Source organism: Oryctolagus cuniculus, chromosome 3 (genome assembly GCF_964237555.1).
Source record: "Oryctolagus cuniculus chromosome 3, mOryCun1.1, whole genome shotgun sequence".
In the NCBI taxonomy this organism is placed as follows: domain Eukaryota; kingdom Metazoa; phylum Chordata; class Mammalia; order Lagomorpha; family Leporidae; genus Oryctolagus; species Oryctolagus cuniculus.
This window is the reverse complement of record NC_091434.1, coordinates 39,469,858-39,489,829: the sequence shown is the minus strand read 5'-3', so window position 1 is coordinate 39,489,829 and position 19,972 is coordinate 39,469,858. Positions and strand designations below refer to the sequence as shown.

Genomic DNA, 19,972 nt, shown 5'->3' with positions numbered 1-19,972 from the left:
CCTAAGGGACAGATCCAGCTGCTTTGCTATTGCAGATTCATTTGTCCAACATTTCCTGTGTACCCGCTACACGAGAGACACTATGTCACATTGCAAGGGATGCCTTAGGACATTCTTTCAGGGGGTTCATATTCTAGCAGAGTACAACGAAGAGCCCCAGACAGGAGCCCAGGAGTTACTGTCTTGGCTGACACCACCTACCACCTTCTGCACAACTCCAGAGCAGTGAGCTCTGGGCTCTCGGCAGAGGATGCCCCTCCCTAGCCGTCTTGTCTTGAGAATGAATGACCAAGAGCACAAGATGGTGTTTCCATGAACCACGTGTTAGTAGAGAGTAAAACAAACTCTGCTCTACCTTCCTGGGATCTTTGGGCATAGTGTTATGGCTCAAGATTCTGGGACTCAGGAGTAGGTATCTGGCACAGCAGTTAAGACGCCACTTGGGACGTCGTCGTCCCATACTGAGTGCCTGTGTTCACGTCCTGGCTGCACTCCTGGCCCCAGCTTCCTGCCAGTGTGTTCTCTGGGAAGCAGGAGATGATGGCCCAAGTACTTGAGTCCCTTTCACCCACATGGACACTCAGATGGACTTTCAGGCTCCTGGTTTAGGTCTGGCCCCCAGTCTCATCTGTTCTAGGTATTTGGTATGTGAACCAGGAGGAGGAGGTTATCTCTCTCTCTGCCCCTCTCAAATAGACCAAAAAGTTACAAAACCAGGATTCTCAGATTCTCCCTTGGGCTGTGGATGTTTGCACCTTTGTCCTCAGGTAAATGGTACCTTGATGTCCCCATTTTGCCAATACAGCTCTGGTTTACATCTGCTGTCCAGATAAATGGAGCCTGTTTTTCACTATCAAAAATGTCTGAATTGGAAGGATGGGTTTCTGATTGTTACTCACTGGGGTAATGTGAACCTTTGGATACCAATAGACAGGCGGTTTTCTAAGTGTGGCCCACAGGCCTCGGATGGCTGTGCCAGTCCTCCTGGTGGGCAGAGCATTGATCCGGGAACATGATGCGTTTCCTGCACTTATCTGGTGATTGACATGCAATGCCTCTGACTAGGACTGCCTTAGGACCAGGGCTGCTTACAATAATATAAGCAAGTAATTAAAACTTATTAAGATTCTATTTTTATTGAGTAGAAATTAGCTTTTTTTAAAAAATTATTTATTTATTTGAAAGGCAGAGTTACAGAGAGAGAGAGAAAGAGAGAGAGAGATCTTCCATCTGCTGGTTCACTTCCCAAATAGCCACAATGGCTGGGACTGGAACAAGCCACAGCCAGGAGCCTGGTCTCCCACATGGGTGTAGGGGCCCAAGGAGTTGGGCCATCTTCTGCTGCTTGCCAGGTGTGTTAGCAGGGAGCTGGATTGGAAGTGAGGCAGCTGGGACTCGAAGGTGCCCATATGAAATGCTGATGTTGCAACCAGAGGCTTAATCCACTGCGCCTCAATGCCAGCCCCAGAAATTAGCTTCTTTTTTGGAATTTCTTGGACTTTCCCTGTTTGAATCCTAGATTAGTATACAACTCTGCATAGAAACTTTGATATTAAGAAACCTAGGCAACAGAGCTTTGAGTGACACCTGGCAGACACAGAGCACATCTGTGAGGTTGGGGCTTCCCATCTGAACAGCTGCCAAGGTTGCCTTGCCGGCCCTCTGGGGCCACAGTGCAACCACACAGGAGCATTTTCTCTAGAACCATATGCTGTGGTTCATACTGCTCTTGCACTCGAGACTCAAAGTGAAGAAGCCATCCCTGTTTTCTGTGTTCTCCTGGGAGGTCTCCTCACTCTTCAGCACAGACACTTGGAAGAAGACCCTTTCTTCTGAATGGTACCATGTGTTTCACGTTGAGTCTGGTGGTTTGTGATTCCAGGAACCTTTCATTCTGTGAGCTGTTTGGTTGCTTTTGGATCCTTGTCTTGGAGCTGTACGGTTGGATAAGAGTCCTTCCAAGTTCTCTATCAACTCCAGAGCTCCATAATTCTGGGCCAAGATGACTTAGGCTGGGCTTAGCTCATTTTGCATAAAAAGGTCTAGCCCATCGTACCTGGATTTTCATTTTTACTTCTGTACAGCCAATCCTTGTCTGTCTCTCCCACCTGTCTATTCACTGTACATTTTAAAATGAAGATCCTTGGAAAAAGAAACCTAAAATGTTGCTGTACACTGGGGCAGAGCCAGATAAGACGGTCGCCTTGGAGGTTGCAGCAGGCTGGAATGCCCTCATTAGGAAGTGTGGGTGCTAGGAACGTAGCTCTGCCTCTGGGGACAGCACAATTTCTTGTGGGGGTGATCACAAGTCCATGCGCACCCCACTTTGCGCTGACCCTGCTCAGTGATCTCAGAGCAGCGCAAAAGGCTTGTGTCTGTGTTTGGCAGGGGCCAGGGGTGTGGAGAGGAGGGAATCACTTCTAAGGCAAATCTTAACTGACACATTGTGTGATAACACCAGCTGAAAAAGCTCACCAAAACCGGTTTTTGTCTTTTCTGCCTAGGCTGCTGCCCTGGTTCACGTGTATCTCGATGGTTCTGTTCTGGTCACTCACGGTGGGATTGAAATGGGGCAGGGTGTCCACACTAAAATGATTCAGGTAAGAATGCAAATGACTAGGTTATGTTGGCCGTGAGCCAGGTGATATACTCATGAGAGAGACGCTTTAAATATAAAATTTCTCTTCTAAGATAAAGGATAGGAGCCTTCAGCCTTGACAACTGGTGTTGTGAGCCTATTAACAGACTCTGGGTACAGAAGCCGGTATTGTAAATGAATATCCCAAAGAATGGGGACGAGAGTCTCAGGTTGTTTCATTGCTAAAGAAGGTTGTTTATTCATTTTCCACTTTCCTTTTGGTATATTTATAATTGAATTATCTTTTGGAATGTGAGGAATAAAATAATAATTCTGATGTGATGTATCATTTCTTGTCCCTTTTATAAGGACTGTGAACCATCAACAATATAAATTACATTTGGTATTTCTAGCCAAACTTCACCAGTTTTTCCTTTTGGCTCATTTATTTTAGATTAATTTTGAGCTACTTGTGCTATGTTACTAATTGTAATAGGAGTATTGTAGATAATGGAACATTCTGAAGAGGCAGGAAAATATTTTAAGGGCCTTATAATTCTACCAGTTAGCAATAATCATGGCTCTGGCTGGGGGATCTTTCCATCTTTTTTATTTTTCAAAAAATTATAAACATCTTTTAAATGATAATTTTGTATCCTTGGTTTTTTTTAACCCATCCGCATATAGAGTGAGTACTTTCTGCTATAATTAAGAGTTCTTTACAATCATGATTTTTAGTGCTTGCATTTGGATATTGCATAATTTATTTAACCATCTCCTCACTGGTGAACATTTCAGTGAGTATTTTTGCACATTAACCTGTGATCCCATCAGTGACTGTTTTCTTATAGCAGATTCCCAGAAATAGGGTTATTGGTTCACAAGGTGTGCATGTTTTTAATTGTTAGCTACATATTACCAAATCATTTTCCAGAAAATACCCATCTCATTACACTGCTAACCAATACTGAATGTGATGGATTATTATTTGGCAGGTGAATGACAGTATCTCATTATTAGTTTATTTACAGTTTTCGGATTATAGAGCTGTTATGTAGAAGCTATGTCACTTGAGAATTGTCTGGTCATACTTTTCCCCATCTTGGGTGGGAGGGGATAGGATCTCAGTGTATTCCTCATCTGGCCACCAGAGACCTTTCTATATGTTGTAAGCCTATGCAGTCTGCATAGATGATCTTTTGGAAGCCAAGCCTTGTGGATGGGCTCTATATTTCTGTGTCCTTGAGAAAGTCGTGGACAAACTCTATTAAGCCAGAATGCTAGTGGGAAAGAGGGGAACTACCAAAGTTGGCAATGTGGTTGTGCTCTCCTGAAAGATAAAGGAAGAACAAAGCAGCCAGCTGAGCCCTCATGTTGGTGCTCAGCCCCGGAGCCATCTCCTACTGCTGTGACCCAAGCATTCCTGGTGCTGCTTTTCCAAGGCACTTGTCCTTTCTTATTAGAGATTCCCTTTCCCTGGAGTATCTCCAGAAATGGGGATCGGATCTGGGCATCTCATGTCATCATTAAGTTGACTTTGTTAGAAGTTTGCAGAGTATGGTGGTAGGAGAGACCTTAGAGTTGTTGATTGCATGGTCATGAGGATATTAATAAAGTATTTCTTCCTGCCTTGTCTTGGGGACTTACCTCCTCTTCCTGATGCACATGAGAAAGTCCAAGAAAAGGTGTGCCCAAGACTTGGGGTCCAGACTGGTAAAAGGGTTTTTGGAGAAGAGGCACTTTTTGCAGCTGGGAGAATCTGTGGTGCTGCTCCCTTGTCCCTGTCATGTGGATGAGAGCTTCACACATGGGCTGCATTCTGGGCATGTTGGAAGGGCTACTGCTAATCAAAGTGTTTGAAAAGGAACTGTCTTCTCAAACCCAGGTGGTCAGCCGTGAACTGAAGATGCCAATGTCAAATGTCCACCTGCGTGGCACAAGCACAGAAACTGTCCCTAATACTAATGCCTCTGGAGGATCTGTGGTGGCAGATCTCAACGGACTGGCAGTAAAGGTAAAACTCACAGCGGTGACCTCCAACTCACTGCCCCATCCGAGTCCATGACTTGGGTGGAGCTAAGCAGATGTTGAGAGTTAATTCCCACTGCCCCCGTCTTGGGCTCCGTGAGTGGGACAGTGTCCACTGGTTCTCTGCTGGAAATGTCATCTCCCCGACTCCTGACGTTGCACTGTCAAATTCTACCCAAAAATGTCCCTGTGTGTTTCCACTCTCATGCTACGTTACTATCCCATGGAGTCTGACTCCCACCTCTTGCCAGGGTTATTGTAAGACTTTGGTCTATCCTGACCAAATTCACTGCCCCTCGCTCTAACATCATGCTGCCCAAGTGAACTTGCCCACAAAATAAGCCTGTGACCATGCCATGTTTGAAAACAGTGGCTGCTGATTGGCCAACAGTTTTTCTATTAAGTCCTGGCTACACACACACACACACACACACACACAGAGCCTTTCACATTGCCTTCTTACAGGCTCGGTCTCTTACTTCCCTGTGTTCCTATGGGCCTCTTAGACAAGCCTGTAGAATGGTCTATATCGTGCTGTTTTGAAATTGATGTTTGCCTGAACTTGTGATAGTAAATTTAACCAAAACTAATCTCTAGGATGCTTGTCAAACTCTTCTGAAACGCCTGGAACCCATCATCAACAAGAATCCTCAAGGAACTTGGAAGGAGTGGGTGAGAAACACGAGGCTTCTATGTTTTGTGTTAGCAAAAAAGGAGGGGAGGAGTGAGAGACGAGGGAATTAGGCACCACAGAAAAGGCATTCCCCCAAGTACCACTGTTGTGTATGGACAAATAGGAGACCCTATGTTTGTTAGCTTTAGAAATCCCACTGTAATATACTAGAGGAACTCTTGCATCTGGGAAAATTTTCTATTAGAGCAAAAGGTAGTTCTTCTATCAACACTTCTGTTTTAAGCTAGTATTAATATTTTGTCCTGCAGAGCCTAGGTATTTTTTGGATAATAGCTATAAATCTGTCTATCCTCTTTTCTACTATTTCAAATACAGAAAAACTAGAATCATTCAATAAAAATTTTTACAAAACCACGTAAGCACTCCTTTGTAAATAGGAAACCAAGCTATGGGGTCTAGGTTCACCTAGAAGTAAGCACTCAATGGAGCGGAAATACTCAACTGCTTCCTTCGATCTACTTCCACCCTAGTTGGAAGGGAAGACACAGGTTCTAAAGTCAACAGGAAACCTCTCAAAGTGACAGGTTACAGCGTGCTGGATGCTGTGGAGTGACTATAAAAGCTGGGAGTATGTGTTGTGCTGACTGTCCTGGAACATTAGTCTTTGCAACACAGAACACATTGGTCTGAGCAAATAATATTTGAGGAGTCTCGCTTTGAAATGGCTCCTGCTACTCCACAGAGTAAGGACTCATTCTATAAGTCATACTGATGGGAGCTCTCAATCCTCCTATCTGGACATGTTTATTTCTCCTGTCCTGTGCTGCCTGAGCCCAGAAAGACTGAGGGAGTCTGGCTCCAGAAAGGTGTAAAGAGAGGCAGTAGGGAGTGCCCATCCTCCAATATCAGGAAGTGCTGTCATTCAGCCCTGTTTCTTCTCTGACAGTTACACTTCTCACCTTCTTTCTTAGACCTATGGATTTGTACTTAACCCCCATTTTTCTGTACAGTACTCAACTGTGTACATTGCAGAGTCAGGTGTAAATGGTATAATTTAGCAAAATTATTCTCTTCAACTGAAACTGCCATGGATTCACCATATTAAAATTTGCTTCCAATCAGCCATTGTTTCCTAAAATGTCCTGTGTTAATTGGCTGAGTCATCCAGATGATGAGAGAATTACTTCATCAGCAGGACCTGGCCTGAGCCCTGTAGTCCACTCTGTAGGTGTGAGATACCATGCCACTGCGGACCAGCTGTTAATGTGATGGTATACATTAAGCAGGTGCTCTTAATATAAACCCTGAACCACAAATGCCTGTGGGCATGGAGAATGTTAGAGGGAATCAGTTGGTCTTGGTGCTTGCTAGTTACTCCTACTTACAGCCTCATTTAACCTGTGGTAAAACTGGGTTGAAGTCCTGTGGGGTCCTCTGCCTGGATAGCACTGTTGCATCACTCTGGGCTCTTCCTTCGCAGGCCCAGGCTGCCTTCGACGAGAGCATCAGCCTGTCAGCGACTGGCTACTTCAGGTAAGTGCTCCTTTCAGTCTCGCGTTGTAGAAAATGGCAGTGGTATCTGCATGAAGAATGTCAGTTCTGTTTTTAATTTGGCAAGAGTCGACGTTGTGCCTTCCACTAATCTGCTGTCACAAATAACATTGAAAGGAGGAGAAGAATTCGGAGCTGCTGCTTAATCCGAGTCCAGAAAAACTTGTGCTGGGGAAAATAGGCACACAGATAAAGTTCAGATATGTGACGAACAAGTCCCCTGGGTGGCATTGTAAGGGGATGGGCACTTCGAGTCTACAGCAGGCCTGGGTGGTTGCTGTAAGGACCCCTGCTCAGTATTCACAGAAGTTGTCGAGTTTTTATTGAAAATATAATTGGTCCTCTAAGTTAAGAAACAAAGTTAAGGGAATACAAATTAAATCCATAATAAGATAATACTGTTTAGTACCTTAGATTGGAAAAAAAAAAAGAAATTCAGCAATAACTATGTTGTCAAGCTGTGGCGCAATGGGGATTCACATACTTTGGAAAAACAGTTATCAGATTATTTCAGTGGGGAGGGAACAGCATCAGAGAGCAGGGTGATGCAGAGAGTTTGACCTGATTTTGTCATTTTGTCAGTTGTTGCTGGAGTCTGGGGCACTGCCTGGCTGCCGCAAGCAAGCATTGGGAACATTTCTAGTGGCCAGAGCTAGGCGGGGGGCAGCAGAGGAGACCCAGTAGAGAGTGTTGGCAGGCTGCTGGCCTCCTTCTCCTTTCCCCATTGACATTTGCCTTTGGTGTCCCCAAAGAAAAGATGTGAACATCGCAGGCCATGCAACCTAGTGGTGAGAAGCCAGCGTAGTGGCAGCGATTGAGGGAGGGGACCTGCTCTCCTACACAGGAGGTGAAGCAGGCGGGTATGCACCCTTGAAATCGTGGTTGGTGTAAAATCCAGGTTGAGTTCCCCAAATCCGATGACAGTGATCATTACACAACCTGAGACTAGCCAGAGCAGTAAGAGAGATGTGATTGCGGAGTCAGCAGCCAGCCTCCAGGAGCAAGGAGTGATCAGGGACAGCACGCTGAATAAGTAGGGAGGTACTTACTCAGCACAGGCTGAGCGTGCCTTGTGTGCTGGCACGTCATAGCACAAGCAGGTGTGTTCCTCTGGGGTGCACGGCTCCTCGTGGCTCGGTTTAAGCAGCACAGTCTTGAGATGCTGAGACCTGGTCCCTTATCAACAATCCTCAGCACCCTGTCTCCTCCAGGGGCTATGACTCAAACATCGACTGGGACAAAGGTGAAGGCCATCCCTTCGAATACTTCGTTTATGGAGCTGCCTGTTCCGAGGTGGAGATAGACTGCCTGACAGGGGACCATAAGGTCAGTATCACCCAAGAGGCTCCTATAGTCCATCTCTGCGGAGAGCCCAGTGTGTGACAGACAGCACGTGGATTTGGCCTAAGGGTGTTGTCTCTGTGTTACCAGAAGAGAACAGATGCCCTGCCTTTGCCTTGGTGGTGTGGCTGCTTCCATGGAGGGCAGCAGGTGGCTCTCTTCTTCGTTTCCCCAGCCTTTCAGAATTAATCAAGAAAGAAACCACAGCCGGCACCGCGGCTCAACAGGTTAATCCTCCGCCTAGTGGTGCCGGCACACCAGGTTCTAGTCCCGGTCGGGGAGCCGGATTCTGTCCCGGTTGCCCCTCTTCCAGGCCAGCTCTCTGCTGTGGCCCGGGAGTGCAGTGGAGGATGGCCCAAGTACTTGGGCCCTGTACCCCATGGGAGACCAGGAGAAGCACCTGGCTCCTGCCATCGGATCAGCACGGTGCGCCGGCCGCGGTGGCCATTGGAGGGTGAACCAACGGCAAAGGAAGACCTTTCTCTCTGTCTCTCTCTTTCTCACTGTCCACTCTGTCTGTCAGAAAGAAAGAAAGAAAGAAACCACTTCAAGAAAAAGTCTAGCCTAAAGGGGCTTCCATGTAGATCATTGGCACGACCAGAAATCTGACTTCTAATGAGAAATTACATTCTCGAATGATTTCATAGGCATCTCTTATCTACTAACAAGCTCCAAGGGCCAGCCTGGAGGAGCAAACAAGAGCAGCCCAGGGCCTGTTTTTGATACCTTTTACCCAGCGAGGTCCTGCTGTTATGGTGGTTTGAGAGCACCCTCACGTTTTTAAGGGCTGCTATGAGGATATGCCCTCATATTCCACACATGTCAAGGACTCCCAGTCTCTCCTCTTGTGCCTGGGCCTTTGGGGTAAAAGAAGCCATTGACAGTAACCACTTACTGTCAATAACAGTAAGTGATCATCAGTACATTAAGTGGGCTGTGATACCCTCATAATTGGCATGTGACCAAGCTCCTAGTTTCATGATCTGTCCCAAAACCTTCCCAGAAACAACTGCTAGTTTTGATTTTTCCAAATATCTTACGTGTCTTAATTCTTGGATTGTGATCAAATCTGTATGTTCATTTGGTATATGCACAGCATATGTGTTTTTTAATTATAGTCAGCCTAATCTTTGAAATTATGTATGCTTCTATTGAACCTGCCTGTTCCAGTATGTATCTGGATTATCTGGATTCTGAAGTCAGGCCGGATTTCTCTTCTGAAACTTTGGGTTGGGCAAAACAGTGGTCACTCCAAGCTCTCATGTTAGAGCAGTTGTCCCCTTCTCCTAGGGAGGGAGTTCTCTCACACTAAGTGATTCTCACATCCTTTCTCCCTCAAAGAAAGTTGGTGCAAATGTAACCATTTTGGTGTCCTTGTATCTTGTATATGCCTAAGATCCAAGAGCAAGACAATCGTTAAGTCTTGGTGTGAAATTCCAAGGGACCCAGGCCAAAGGCCATTATGTGACATCCACCAGGGGCCTTCTGCTGGGTGTCCACTTCTTGGCCATTCTCCATGGATACAACTGCCCCTATTCCTGCAGAATTTCCCTCACTTTGAACGTACATTTATGTTAGTTATCTATGGCTTTAGAACAAATTACTCCCCATCTTAGCAGCTGAAGGTTTATCAGCTCTGAGGTTTCTGGGAGCAGCTTCACGGGGTGCTTTTGGCTCAGGATTTCTCACGAGGCTGTGGTGGAGCTGTCGGTGGGGACCACGGGTGTCTCAGGGCTCTATGGGGATTGCAGAGTCTGCTTCCACCCTCCAGGAAGCCTCAGTTTCTCTCTGGCTACTGGCCAGAGGCCCCCAGCCCTTCCTGCCCTGACGTCACTATAGGCCGCCTGAACATGGCAGTTGGCGTCCCTCAAGGGAATTCCTTGAAAAGAAAGAGTGAGCAAGTGAGAAAGCACCAGACAACACCCTTCTTTGGGGACCGCATCTCAAGTGATGATTGTCACTTCTGACGCCTCCCATCCGACACACAGACCAAGCCCTGGAAGGTCTGAGTGGGGACTACGTAGGACATGAATTCCAGGATGGGGGCTCATTGAAGATCATCATGAAGGCCACCACAACCCAAGCCCCTCAAAAGACAGTGACAGACAGCAGCCAGTCAACAGCTTTGAAAGCAGAACCTTTGCTAACATTTCAGACTTTAGACTACTTCCTTCACCCCCAATTAAGGCTGCTAGTTTCCTGGAAGGCCAGTGTTGCAAATGGGTGTCAAAAAGGATTTTATATTTCATTTTGTCTTTAAATCAGAGAGGTGAGTAGCTGAAGTTTTATTATAGTCGAACATTCTGTATCATTATCTAACTCCCCAAGAAAAATATTAGAGGAAAATCGAGGTCGAATAAGGAAGCTCTTGTGTTTCCTTTGTCTCCTGAGTCTTGGCAGAGAGCCTGTGACACAGCAGAAGGGGCAGACTTGCTGGGGAGCAGAGTTGTCACCAGCAGACTGACTGGGCCTACTGTGCCCTCATTTGTAGGTTTTCAGGGAGAGAGTTGCAATGTCAGGTACATTCACTTCTCAACTGCAAAATGAAAAATCTAGAACTAGAGATGACAAAGGCTTCTGGTTGATGCACTTGAATTCTGTGGTAATTCAGTAATCACCAGCGAGTTGGACTCTGGATGTTGGGTCATGCGGTAGCCACAAAGTTGTGCAACACAGATCTTGAGAGCCACAAACATTTTCTTTTGCTGTGTCATCTGTTAGGTTTGTTGTAGTGGGATTAAATCCAATCTGTTATATCACTCAGCTTGAATAAATAAACATCAAATAAGTGTTTTATTCTGTTACATTCAAGTGGTGAAGGAGGCAGGGAACAAACCAGCGCTTGAACTGGCCAAGAGTATTGTATGACCTTGAAAGTGTAACACAATAAACTTTGTCACATAATGAAATTTCTGTTGCTTCTTTGTCCTATAACAGTGTGGCTGGAAGAAAGGCTTTATTCCAGTGCCAGCCTGGCAGGGACTGTTTCTCAGTTTCTTCTCTCTAAGCTATCATCATTAAACATTTTTACCTTCTTTTCTTATTACTAGACAATCAGAACGGACATTGTCATGGATGTTGGCTACAGTATAAATCCAGCCCTTGACATAGGCCAGGTATGTGTAATTAACTTGTCTTGCTTCCTATTTGTGAAAACCAAAACTGCTGTGGGATGTACAGAGAAAATAGTCCATGCAGCTTATTCATCTTATTTTTCCACTCCTTCAGTCAAAATCGTTTTATTCAGGCCAACTGCAGAACCCAAATTTCTTACCATTTACAGAAGGGGCAGGTGTTTGGCCTTGTGTTTAAAATGTCAGTTAGGACTGAGTGCCAGGGTTCAACTCCCAGCTCTGCCTCATGACTCCATATCCCTGCTAATACAAACCCTAGGAGGCAGCAGGTGATGGCTCAAGTAGTTGGGTCCCTGACACCCACATGGGAGACCTGGGTTGAGTTCCCAGCTCCCAACTTCTGTCTCCCTGGGCTGCCCCACTATTGCAGTCATTTGGGGGCACGAACCAGCAGGTGGAAGCTCTGTCTCTTGAAGGTGAACACAAAGGTGTTTTTAAAAGAAACATACAGTCTGTGATTGGGGATCTTGAGTGAGATCAGACCAAACCCCGAGGTAACTACTGAGCCCCGAATCTCTTGAGTTAGAAGTAGTTAGTGCTGAGAGCTGACCCTTAGACTTACAATGGGTTCTTTTGTCAAGGATTTTCAAGTTGGGTTGGGGTATTGAACCTTGGTAATTAGAGCAGTGGCTATTGAAGGTAGCCTGTGGGCTGAAGTCTATCCACAGACTTCAAATTTACATTTGAAATAAGTGGCAAAATTAAACAGTTACAAATGTCTAACCTCTGTTGAAAACAGAAGTTTCCCAACACTGAAATTACATGTCCCTGGTCGGTTGGCTGCGTCTTTGCAGAGTCACACACTGTCCAATGGCTTTTGACCCTCCAGGACTCTTCATGCACTTGCTTTACCTTCCTCGAACCCGTGGGCAGTGAGCTCTGTGTCTCCCACTTAGGGCATAATGTGATGTGCTCTTCAGGCATGACACTCCATCCCTGGGGAATAGAGAAGCCAAAGGAGGCTTTGTAAGGAAGTGCACCAGGTTGTCAGGGAAAGAACAAGGAAAGACACTCAGAGTAGAAGAGTGGAGGAAATCAACCTAAAGTGACACAGGAAACTCAATACGTGCTGTGTTTATGGCTGTTGATGAGGCCAGGCCTGAGTACAGTGGTAGATGTTGGAAGGCTTAGCCATGAAGCCGTAGTTAGAGGGAGGCCTGGGTGGTGAAGTTTCTGCAAAGACAGGCACTGAACGTGCTGAGTGGAGGTGAGTTGTCCTGAAGAATGGCCTACAGTTTTAGGAAGACTCATCCGAATCATGGCAGATACCTGCTCACAGCTAGAAGCGAGAGGTAGAGAAGATAGGATCACAGGCAGGAAGTAAATTAAAAGACCCAGACATGAGAAAAAGGTGTGAACAGGCAGTTTGGGCCACATGTCCATCTAAGAAGGAGAGCATTTTAGAGCAAACTGAGTCCAGAGACATGAGGCCGGCAGCTGGGGAGTGAGAGTGCTGGGAGGAGATGATGGGCTTCTCGAGCCCTGGGAGCCTGGCACCAGCACATGGGGCCTCGAGACAAACAGGTCCGTGGGGCAGAAAAAAATGAGGGCGTTAGGACCACAGGCTCTGTGTAGAAACTCCTAGAGCTCCAATGTATGGGCAAACCAAGATTAAAATGAAGCTCTTTGACTCTGAACTCGGCCCTGAATGAGGTGCTTAGAAATGCTGTGAGGTGGACTTTCACCTGGAAAACACTCAGGATTCAAACAAAGTGTGTGTAGTTGCAACGCTACTTCCTGTTGACTGTGTTTTTCTCACATGTGGAATCCTGGTCGGTTTGTTTGTCTGCCCCAGGTTGAAGGTGCCTTCATTCAAGGCATGGGACTTTACACCATAGAGGAACTGCATTACTCCCCTCAGGGCATCCTTTACTCTCGTGGTCCGAACCAATACAAAATCCCTGCCATTTGTGACATCCCCGCCGAGTTAAACGTTACCTTTTTGCCTCCATCTGAGAAGTCCAATACCCTGTACTCCTCGAAGGTACGCTGCGCCGTATTGAGTAAATGATGTGTGTATGATGCCTGTTGGGTAGGGGGAGGGCTGCATTCATCTCCACCAGGATTGCAGAAGATAAAGCCCTATTAAACAGTTTAATTATAAAGCAATTGAACAACATGAGAAAAGAAATGTCTTAAATATTCCAGACGTGAACAGCCTAACACGAGCTACTGCTGCCATCAGGCTCATCTGCGTTTCCTGCTTGCAGTAGCCATCTTCAGGCCTGCATTTGCCTTCTCCGTTTGGGATCATTTCCTTGGGGTAGAATTCCAAGAGTAGGACTATTGGGTCAAAAGCGTAATATTCTTTTTGAAATGAAACATTTGTGTAACATTTGTGCGTGCGTATATGCTATCTGTATGCACATTCGAGAGAGAGACATCATGTGGCCGAACTGTTCCCCTCTAGGGCCTGGGAGAGTCTGGGGTGTTCATGGGCTGCTCGGTGTTTTTCGCCATCCGGGAGGCAGTGTGTGCAGCCCGGCAGGCGAGAGGCCTCTCTGCGCCTTGGAAGCTCAGCAGTCCGCTCACCCCAGAGAAGATCAGAATGGCCTGTGAAGACAAGTTCACAAAAATGGTACGTTTTGCCCTTTAGGGGAAAAAAAAGAACAGTTATAAAAGTTTGCAGTTTTGGCCCCATCCTGTGGTCAAGTTTTGTTAACCCACGGAGACGCGGGTTGGTCAGCAGCCCCGGGGCATCTGGGCAGAAGAGCAGCGTGGCCCTTGAACGTGTGCCGGCTGCCTTGTGTTCTTCATCCCCTTCACCCTGCCTGGCTGGCCGCGCGGCTGGTTTCTGTGCCACCCGGAAGCTGCTTCTTGCCTGTTAGTTTTATATTCCTCCCTTGCTGTGTTCCCTTCCCTGGGCAGCTTGGCCGGGAAGAGATGTTGGGGAACTGTGTGTGCCCCGACCCTGGGGCGCCCGGGCGGGGTCGTGGGCCCCCGCGAGCCCCTCTGGCCACGGCAGCCCTCTGAGCAGACGCATCAGCTCCCCTGGCTTCTCTCCCACGCTGGGATTCGTGGCTGCGGAACCGGGCTGTTCATGGTGATCCCTCGCACTGTAGAAAGCCACGCCTTGGCTGAGGGGAGCCCCTCCTCTCCGCCCCACCCGCGGGCTCTGTGGGATCCCGTGGGTTTCTCAAGGCTTCCACACTGGAGAGCCGCAGACTGGTGGAGCTGATGAGTCCGGTGGCAGTGGCTCACCCCGGTCCCCTCCCCGGGTCCTCTCCTGGTCTTGGCTGCCCTCTGGTACTTGGCCTCCATGATCCCCTGCTGTTTTACACCCAAGTCACAAACATTCTCCGAGCTGCAAACATCCAAATGTACTGTCTCATTCTAGATTCCAAGAGATAAGCCAGGCTCCTACGTTCCTTGGAATGTACCCGTGTGAAACAGGCCACTCTTCCCACGAGGCAGTGTCCCCAGTCTCCGCCCTCGAAGATGCTGCATGTGAAAGACAGATTTTCACACTTCAGAAGTCAGTCCGCAGACTGTTGCTTTAATGGTCTGAAATGTTCTGTTTTGATGTTGATAAATATGCTTACGCAACTTATAAATCACACTTTAAATGGAATCAGTACTAACTTCTCTCCTCTGGAATGATGCTCTCCACCGCTGTGTCCCCTAGATCCATCTGGCTCAATGGAGTAAACGATGACTTGTACGTGATTCATCATCGGCTTGTATCTACCAGCAGAAATTATACTGTCTGGTGAAAGGCAATTTTCTAAATGATTTTATTAGCAGTATGAACTAGAAAGTTGTTGTTTTTTTCACTTGTTCCTGTCTGCTTTCGCTGTTCCTCTCTTTGTCAGACTAGACTCAGACTCTGTATAAAAGGAGTTTGCGGGACCAAAATAATAAATAAATTGAACTTCATCAGAACTAAAGTGTTGGTGCTTTAAAGGGTATTATCACGAAATTGAGAAGAAACCATTAGAATAAGGGAAATCCCTGCAAATCATTATCTGGTATAGGGCTTGCACCCAGGAAGGGAGCATTTGGTGCAATGGTTATGACATTTTTTGAGATGCCCACATCCCATATCCCAGTGTCTGGTTTCAAGTTTGGCCCCCCTTCCAATTCCAATTTCCTACTAATGTACACCCTTGGAGGCAGCAGGTCATGATGTAAGTCTTTAGGTACCTGCATCGTATCCAGGAGACCCAGATTGAATTCCTGGCTTCTGGCTTCACCTGGCCTGCCCTCAGCTGTTGTAGGCATTTGGGAAGTAAACCAGCAGATAGAGGGTCTCTCTCTCTCTCTCTCCTCTTCCAAATAAAAATAAGCAAATGGATAAATGAAATTAAAAAGGCCTTGTATCCATAATATATAAATAACTGTAATAATTCAATGATAGAAAGACAAATAATCAAATTTTAAAATGAGCAAATTTAGATATATTTCTCCAAAGAAGATATATAAATGATCAATCAGCCCATTCAAAGATGCTCAAACTCATTAGTAATTAAGGAAAGCAAATCAGAATCACAGGGAGATACCATTTCACACATCCTGGGATGTAATCAACTGATGGACAGTTACAAGTATTGGTAAGGATACAGATTCAGACCCTTATCCTGTAGAAAACATCTTGGTGCTGCTCAAAAAATTAAACACAAAATTACCAAATGACTACTCTTCGGTATATTCCCAAGAGAACTGAAAACATTTCTTCACCCAAAAACTTGTACACTGATGTTCATAGTATTGCTCATAATAACCACAAAGTGAAAACAAACCCAAAATTTGCACCAGCTGCTAAAGTGTGATAAGTCAAATATGGTATAACCAGTCAAAGTGGATCTTATTTAGCCATACAAAGGAGTAGAGTACTGACACAGGTGACAGTGTGCATGAACCAGGAAGCAGCACATAGAAGAAGCCAGACACAGAAGGCCACACACTGTGCTGTGTGATTCCAGCCGTAGGAAATGTCCAGAGCAGGCAGATTCATAGACAGCTGGTAGCTGGCGGCTGCCTGGGGCTGAGGGGAGATGAGAAGGGGAAGGGACTGCGCATGGGTGTGGTTTCTTTTTAGGTGATGAAAATGATACGGATTTAGTGGTGATGGTTACATAACATGTGAGTACTCTGAAACTCACTAAATTGTACACTTTTAAAAGGGGAACAACACATAAATAATCCCAAACAAAAACTGATGGACAGATTGAATAGACATTTCTCAAAAGAATGAATGCAAATGACCAACAGTACATGAAAAAAATGCTCAAGATAATTAGCGATCAGGAAAATGCAAATCAAAACCGTGATGAGACGTCATCTCACTTCAATTAGAGTATTACCAAAAGACGAAAGGTGACAAATGCTGGTGAGGACGTGGAGGGAAGGGAACTCTCACACACAGTTGGGCGGGATACTGTGGGAAACAATATGGAGTTTCCTCAGACAATAGACATAGACCTAACATGCGCTGCAGCTGTTCCATTTGTGGGCACCATGCGAGTCAGAGGTCATGCAGAGCAAAGCACAAGCAAACGGCACGAATAGGACACCCGCACCCTAGTGTGCTCCGTTCAGTTCCGTTCACACCTAGAGCTGCAGGACAGGGTGGGGGGTCCCTTAGGACAGACAGGCTTACGGAGAAGGAAAATGTCTGAGCTTGGTTCACTAGTGAGCTGGCTCCGCATGTGACTACAAGCCAGATGTGCACAAAGACTGCACTGTAGCACCTGCAAGAGGCGGTGAAAAAAATGTTTCCAATGGAGAGAGCTACGGGTGCTGTGCTCAGTTATCCATGCAGGATTAGAGTGTGCGTGGAGCAGCAGTGTTCGCAGCAGCTGGTTGGGGGTGTGGGGAGACCCACGCCGGGCAGCTGAGGACAGCGGCACACGGATGGGCATCTGGAGTGGACATGGAGGGTGAAAGTTTCCGTGTCGTAGGTTAACACCCAACAGACAGCTCCCGCCATGGGAGAGCTGCCGAACAATGAAGCAGACAGAATCACCTGGCCGTTTGGCATTAGCCAGCCGCCGTCACTGGCGCTGACAGAGGGGTGTGAGAAGGGTCGTGATGGCAGAAGCAGAGGCCCTGCCTAGGCCAACAGCGTGGGCTCCTGCTTACCACGCCGCTGCTGCTACTGAATTTCAGTCTGCCCCCAGCACAGACTGAGGCTAGCCCTAAACCTGCTCCATCCCTCCGGGAGACCAGCTGGCCATTCGGTGGCCTTTCCATCCCAGAAGGAGCAGTGATTCGCGTCAGCAGAAACATGCATTTTCTGGGCAAGGTTCGTCTTTCCCACCTGCAGGGCCTTGGTCACCTCCACTGTCTGAGGACTTTACACAGTATTAAATCCACCCTCAGAAGATCCCAGATCCCATGGGACGTGACGTCAGGCCAGTTCACAGCAGAGTAAAGGGATCCAGTTTCCCACCCATGAGAGTGAGGGCACCAGTCACGTCACATACAGCAGGTACCACTCAGAAGTGGCTGGTCTGACAGAGCCCTGGCGGAGCCTCAAGAAGGTCATTGGAGAGGTCAGCTAGGGGGCTTTGGAGGATGGGGCCCCCTGCCCCAAGGTGCAGGATACTCGAACTTGAAACATTACATAGGATGCTGGGCCCCCAGAGGACATGAAACAGACTAGCAAACACAATTGTGCATTTAGTTCACATTATGGGCCGGCGCCGCGGCTCACTAGGCTAATCCTCCGCCTTGCGGCGCCGGCACACTGGGTTCTAGTCCCGGTCGGGGCGCCGGATTCTGTCCCGGTTGCCCCTCTTCCAGGCCAGCTCTCTGCTATGGCCCAGGAAGGCAGTGGAGGATGGCCCAAGTCCTTGGGCCCTGCACCCCATGGGAGACCAGGAGAAGCACCTGGCTCCTGCCTTCGGATCAGCGCGGTGCGCCAGCCGCAGCGTGCCCACCGTGGCGGCCATTGGAGGGTGAACCAACGGCAAAAGGAAGACCTTCTCTCTGTCTCTCTCTCTCACTATCCACTCTGCCGGTCAAAAAAAAAAAAAATAGATCACATTATGGTTAATATCCATGGTGTATAATAAAATTCTTCATATAAGAAAGTAAAAAAAAAAAGCTATTAGGAGAAAACAGTCGAAGGAGAGAAGAATAAATAGAGATGTTCACCAAGTGTCTAAGGAGATAGATAACAGCACAAAATGCCATCTATAAATCATCATTTCCCTCACGAAGGTCAGGGAGTATGGGTGATGCTCAGCTCTGGTGGAGGCTGGAAGGGGCACCTGTCTCCCGCACGCTTCGTTGTATCTGGGCATATGGTAGATCCAGCAGGGTGCACACTCTTCAATCCAGGAAATTCAGTTCTAGGGACTTTCCCCGCAGAAATACTTGCATTTGACACAGCAGTTAAGACGCCACTTGGGATGCCCACATCCCACATCAAAGTGCTAGGAATCCTGCCTCCACCCCCACCCCCACCCGGTTTCCTTCTGCTGCGCATCCAGGAGGCAGCAGGTAATGGCTCAAGCACTGGGGTTTCTGCCACCATAGGGGAGATCCAGCTAGAGCCCTGGGCTCCTGGCTTTGGCCTGGTCCAGCCTTGGCTATTGCAGATATTTAGGGAGTGAACCAGTGGATGGAAGGCCTCTGGCTGTCTGTCTCTCTGCCTTTCAAATAAAATCAAAATGAAAATTTTAAAAATAGTTGTTCAAATGTGAGAAGATAAAGACCAAAGATTTTCATGGCAGTGTTATTCGCATTAGTGAAAAATTGAAAACAATGTAAATCAATAGAGAACTAGTTAATGAATTATGGTGTAATAGAAATTGTTCACATTTCCTGGGAACCTGGTGTGTGCCACACAGGGTTCCCCGCACTTTTACAGGTATTAGCTGATTTAATCCTTACAACCCCCTCAGGGAGATAGTACTACTCCACCCATTTCACAGATAAGGCAATTGAGGCAGAGAAGGTCTAAAAACTTGAAAACAAAGTGTTGGACACGTATGAGTGGTTTGATGTCACTTCACATGATTGAGCAGAGGCCGTGCCCGTGTGCGTGGACGCTACATCCGCCTGTGGGTGGGAAGGTCCCGGGTGGCTTCGCAGGAATCTGCTCACTGTGAACTCTGAAGACTGAAGGTCAGAGTGGAAGATTTCCTTTTTTTTTTTTTTTTTTAACAGGCAGAGTGGACAGTGAGAGAGAGACAGAGAGAAAGGTCTTCCTTTTCCATTGGTTCACCCTCCAATGGCTACCATGGCCAGTGTGCTGTGGCCGGCGCACCGCGTTGATCCGAAGCCAGGAGTCAGGTGCTTTTCCTGGTCTCCCATGGGGTGCAGGGCCCAAGCACCTGGGCCATCCTCCACTGCACTCCCTGGCCACAGCAGAGAGCTGGCCTGGAAGAGGGGCAACCGGGAAAGAATCTGGCGCCCCGCCTGAGACTAGAACCCGGTGTGCTGGCACCACAGGCGGAGGATTAGCCTATGAAGCCACGGTGCCGGCCAAGATTTCCATTTTTGCTTTATACACTTTCTGTGTCTTTGATTTAAAAAAAAAAAAAAAGCCTTCATTTTGTAATTTAAAACCAGTTTAGTAACCCACTACCTTTAGCTCCAAGAAGCTCCCTGGACTCAATCCATTTGCGTGCTTTGGTTCCTTTTCAGGGACTGAAGCAGGCCTCAGGAAGAAAGGGCGCTCACTCCAGTGAGATGGCTCCAGGGCAGGGGGAGGGGTGGGTGGTGTAAGAGTGTGACACTTGGACTGGCTCAAGGAAG

The 19,972-nt window shown here is 47.2% G+C and overlaps 1 protein-coding gene and 1 long non-coding RNA gene across 2 annotated transcripts in view; one reads left to right on the top strand and one right to left on the bottom strand.

Annotated features, from left to right (window-relative positions):
- AOX1 (aldehyde oxidase 1) overlaps positions 1 to 15,146 on the top strand; it is a 74,123-nt gene extending 58,977 nt beyond the window's left edge. Inside the window, 9 exon segments of the mRNA NM_001081990.1 lie at positions 2,505 to 2,600; positions 4,464 to 4,592; positions 5,204 to 5,278; positions 6,721 to 6,773; positions 8,003 to 8,117; positions 11,183 to 11,248; positions 13,062 to 13,250; positions 13,677 to 13,844; positions 14,604 to 15,146. Coding sequence (NP_001075459.1) covers positions 2,505 to 2,600; positions 4,464 to 4,592; positions 5,204 to 5,278; positions 6,721 to 6,773; positions 8,003 to 8,117; positions 11,183 to 11,248; positions 13,062 to 13,250; positions 13,677 to 13,844; positions 14,604 to 14,654 — 942 coding nt within the window. The 3' untranslated portion in view covers positions 14,655 to 15,146.
- Positions 10,563 to 19,970, bottom strand: LOC138848953 (uncharacterized). Its single transcript, XR_011387169.1, has 2 exons — positions 19,803 to 19,970; positions 10,563 to 13,348 (listed from the first exon to the last, which is right to left on the bottom strand). It is a non-coding gene; the product is annotated as an uncharacterized lncRNA (long non-coding RNA).
- Positions 19,971 to 19,972: the final 2 nt, after the last annotated feature.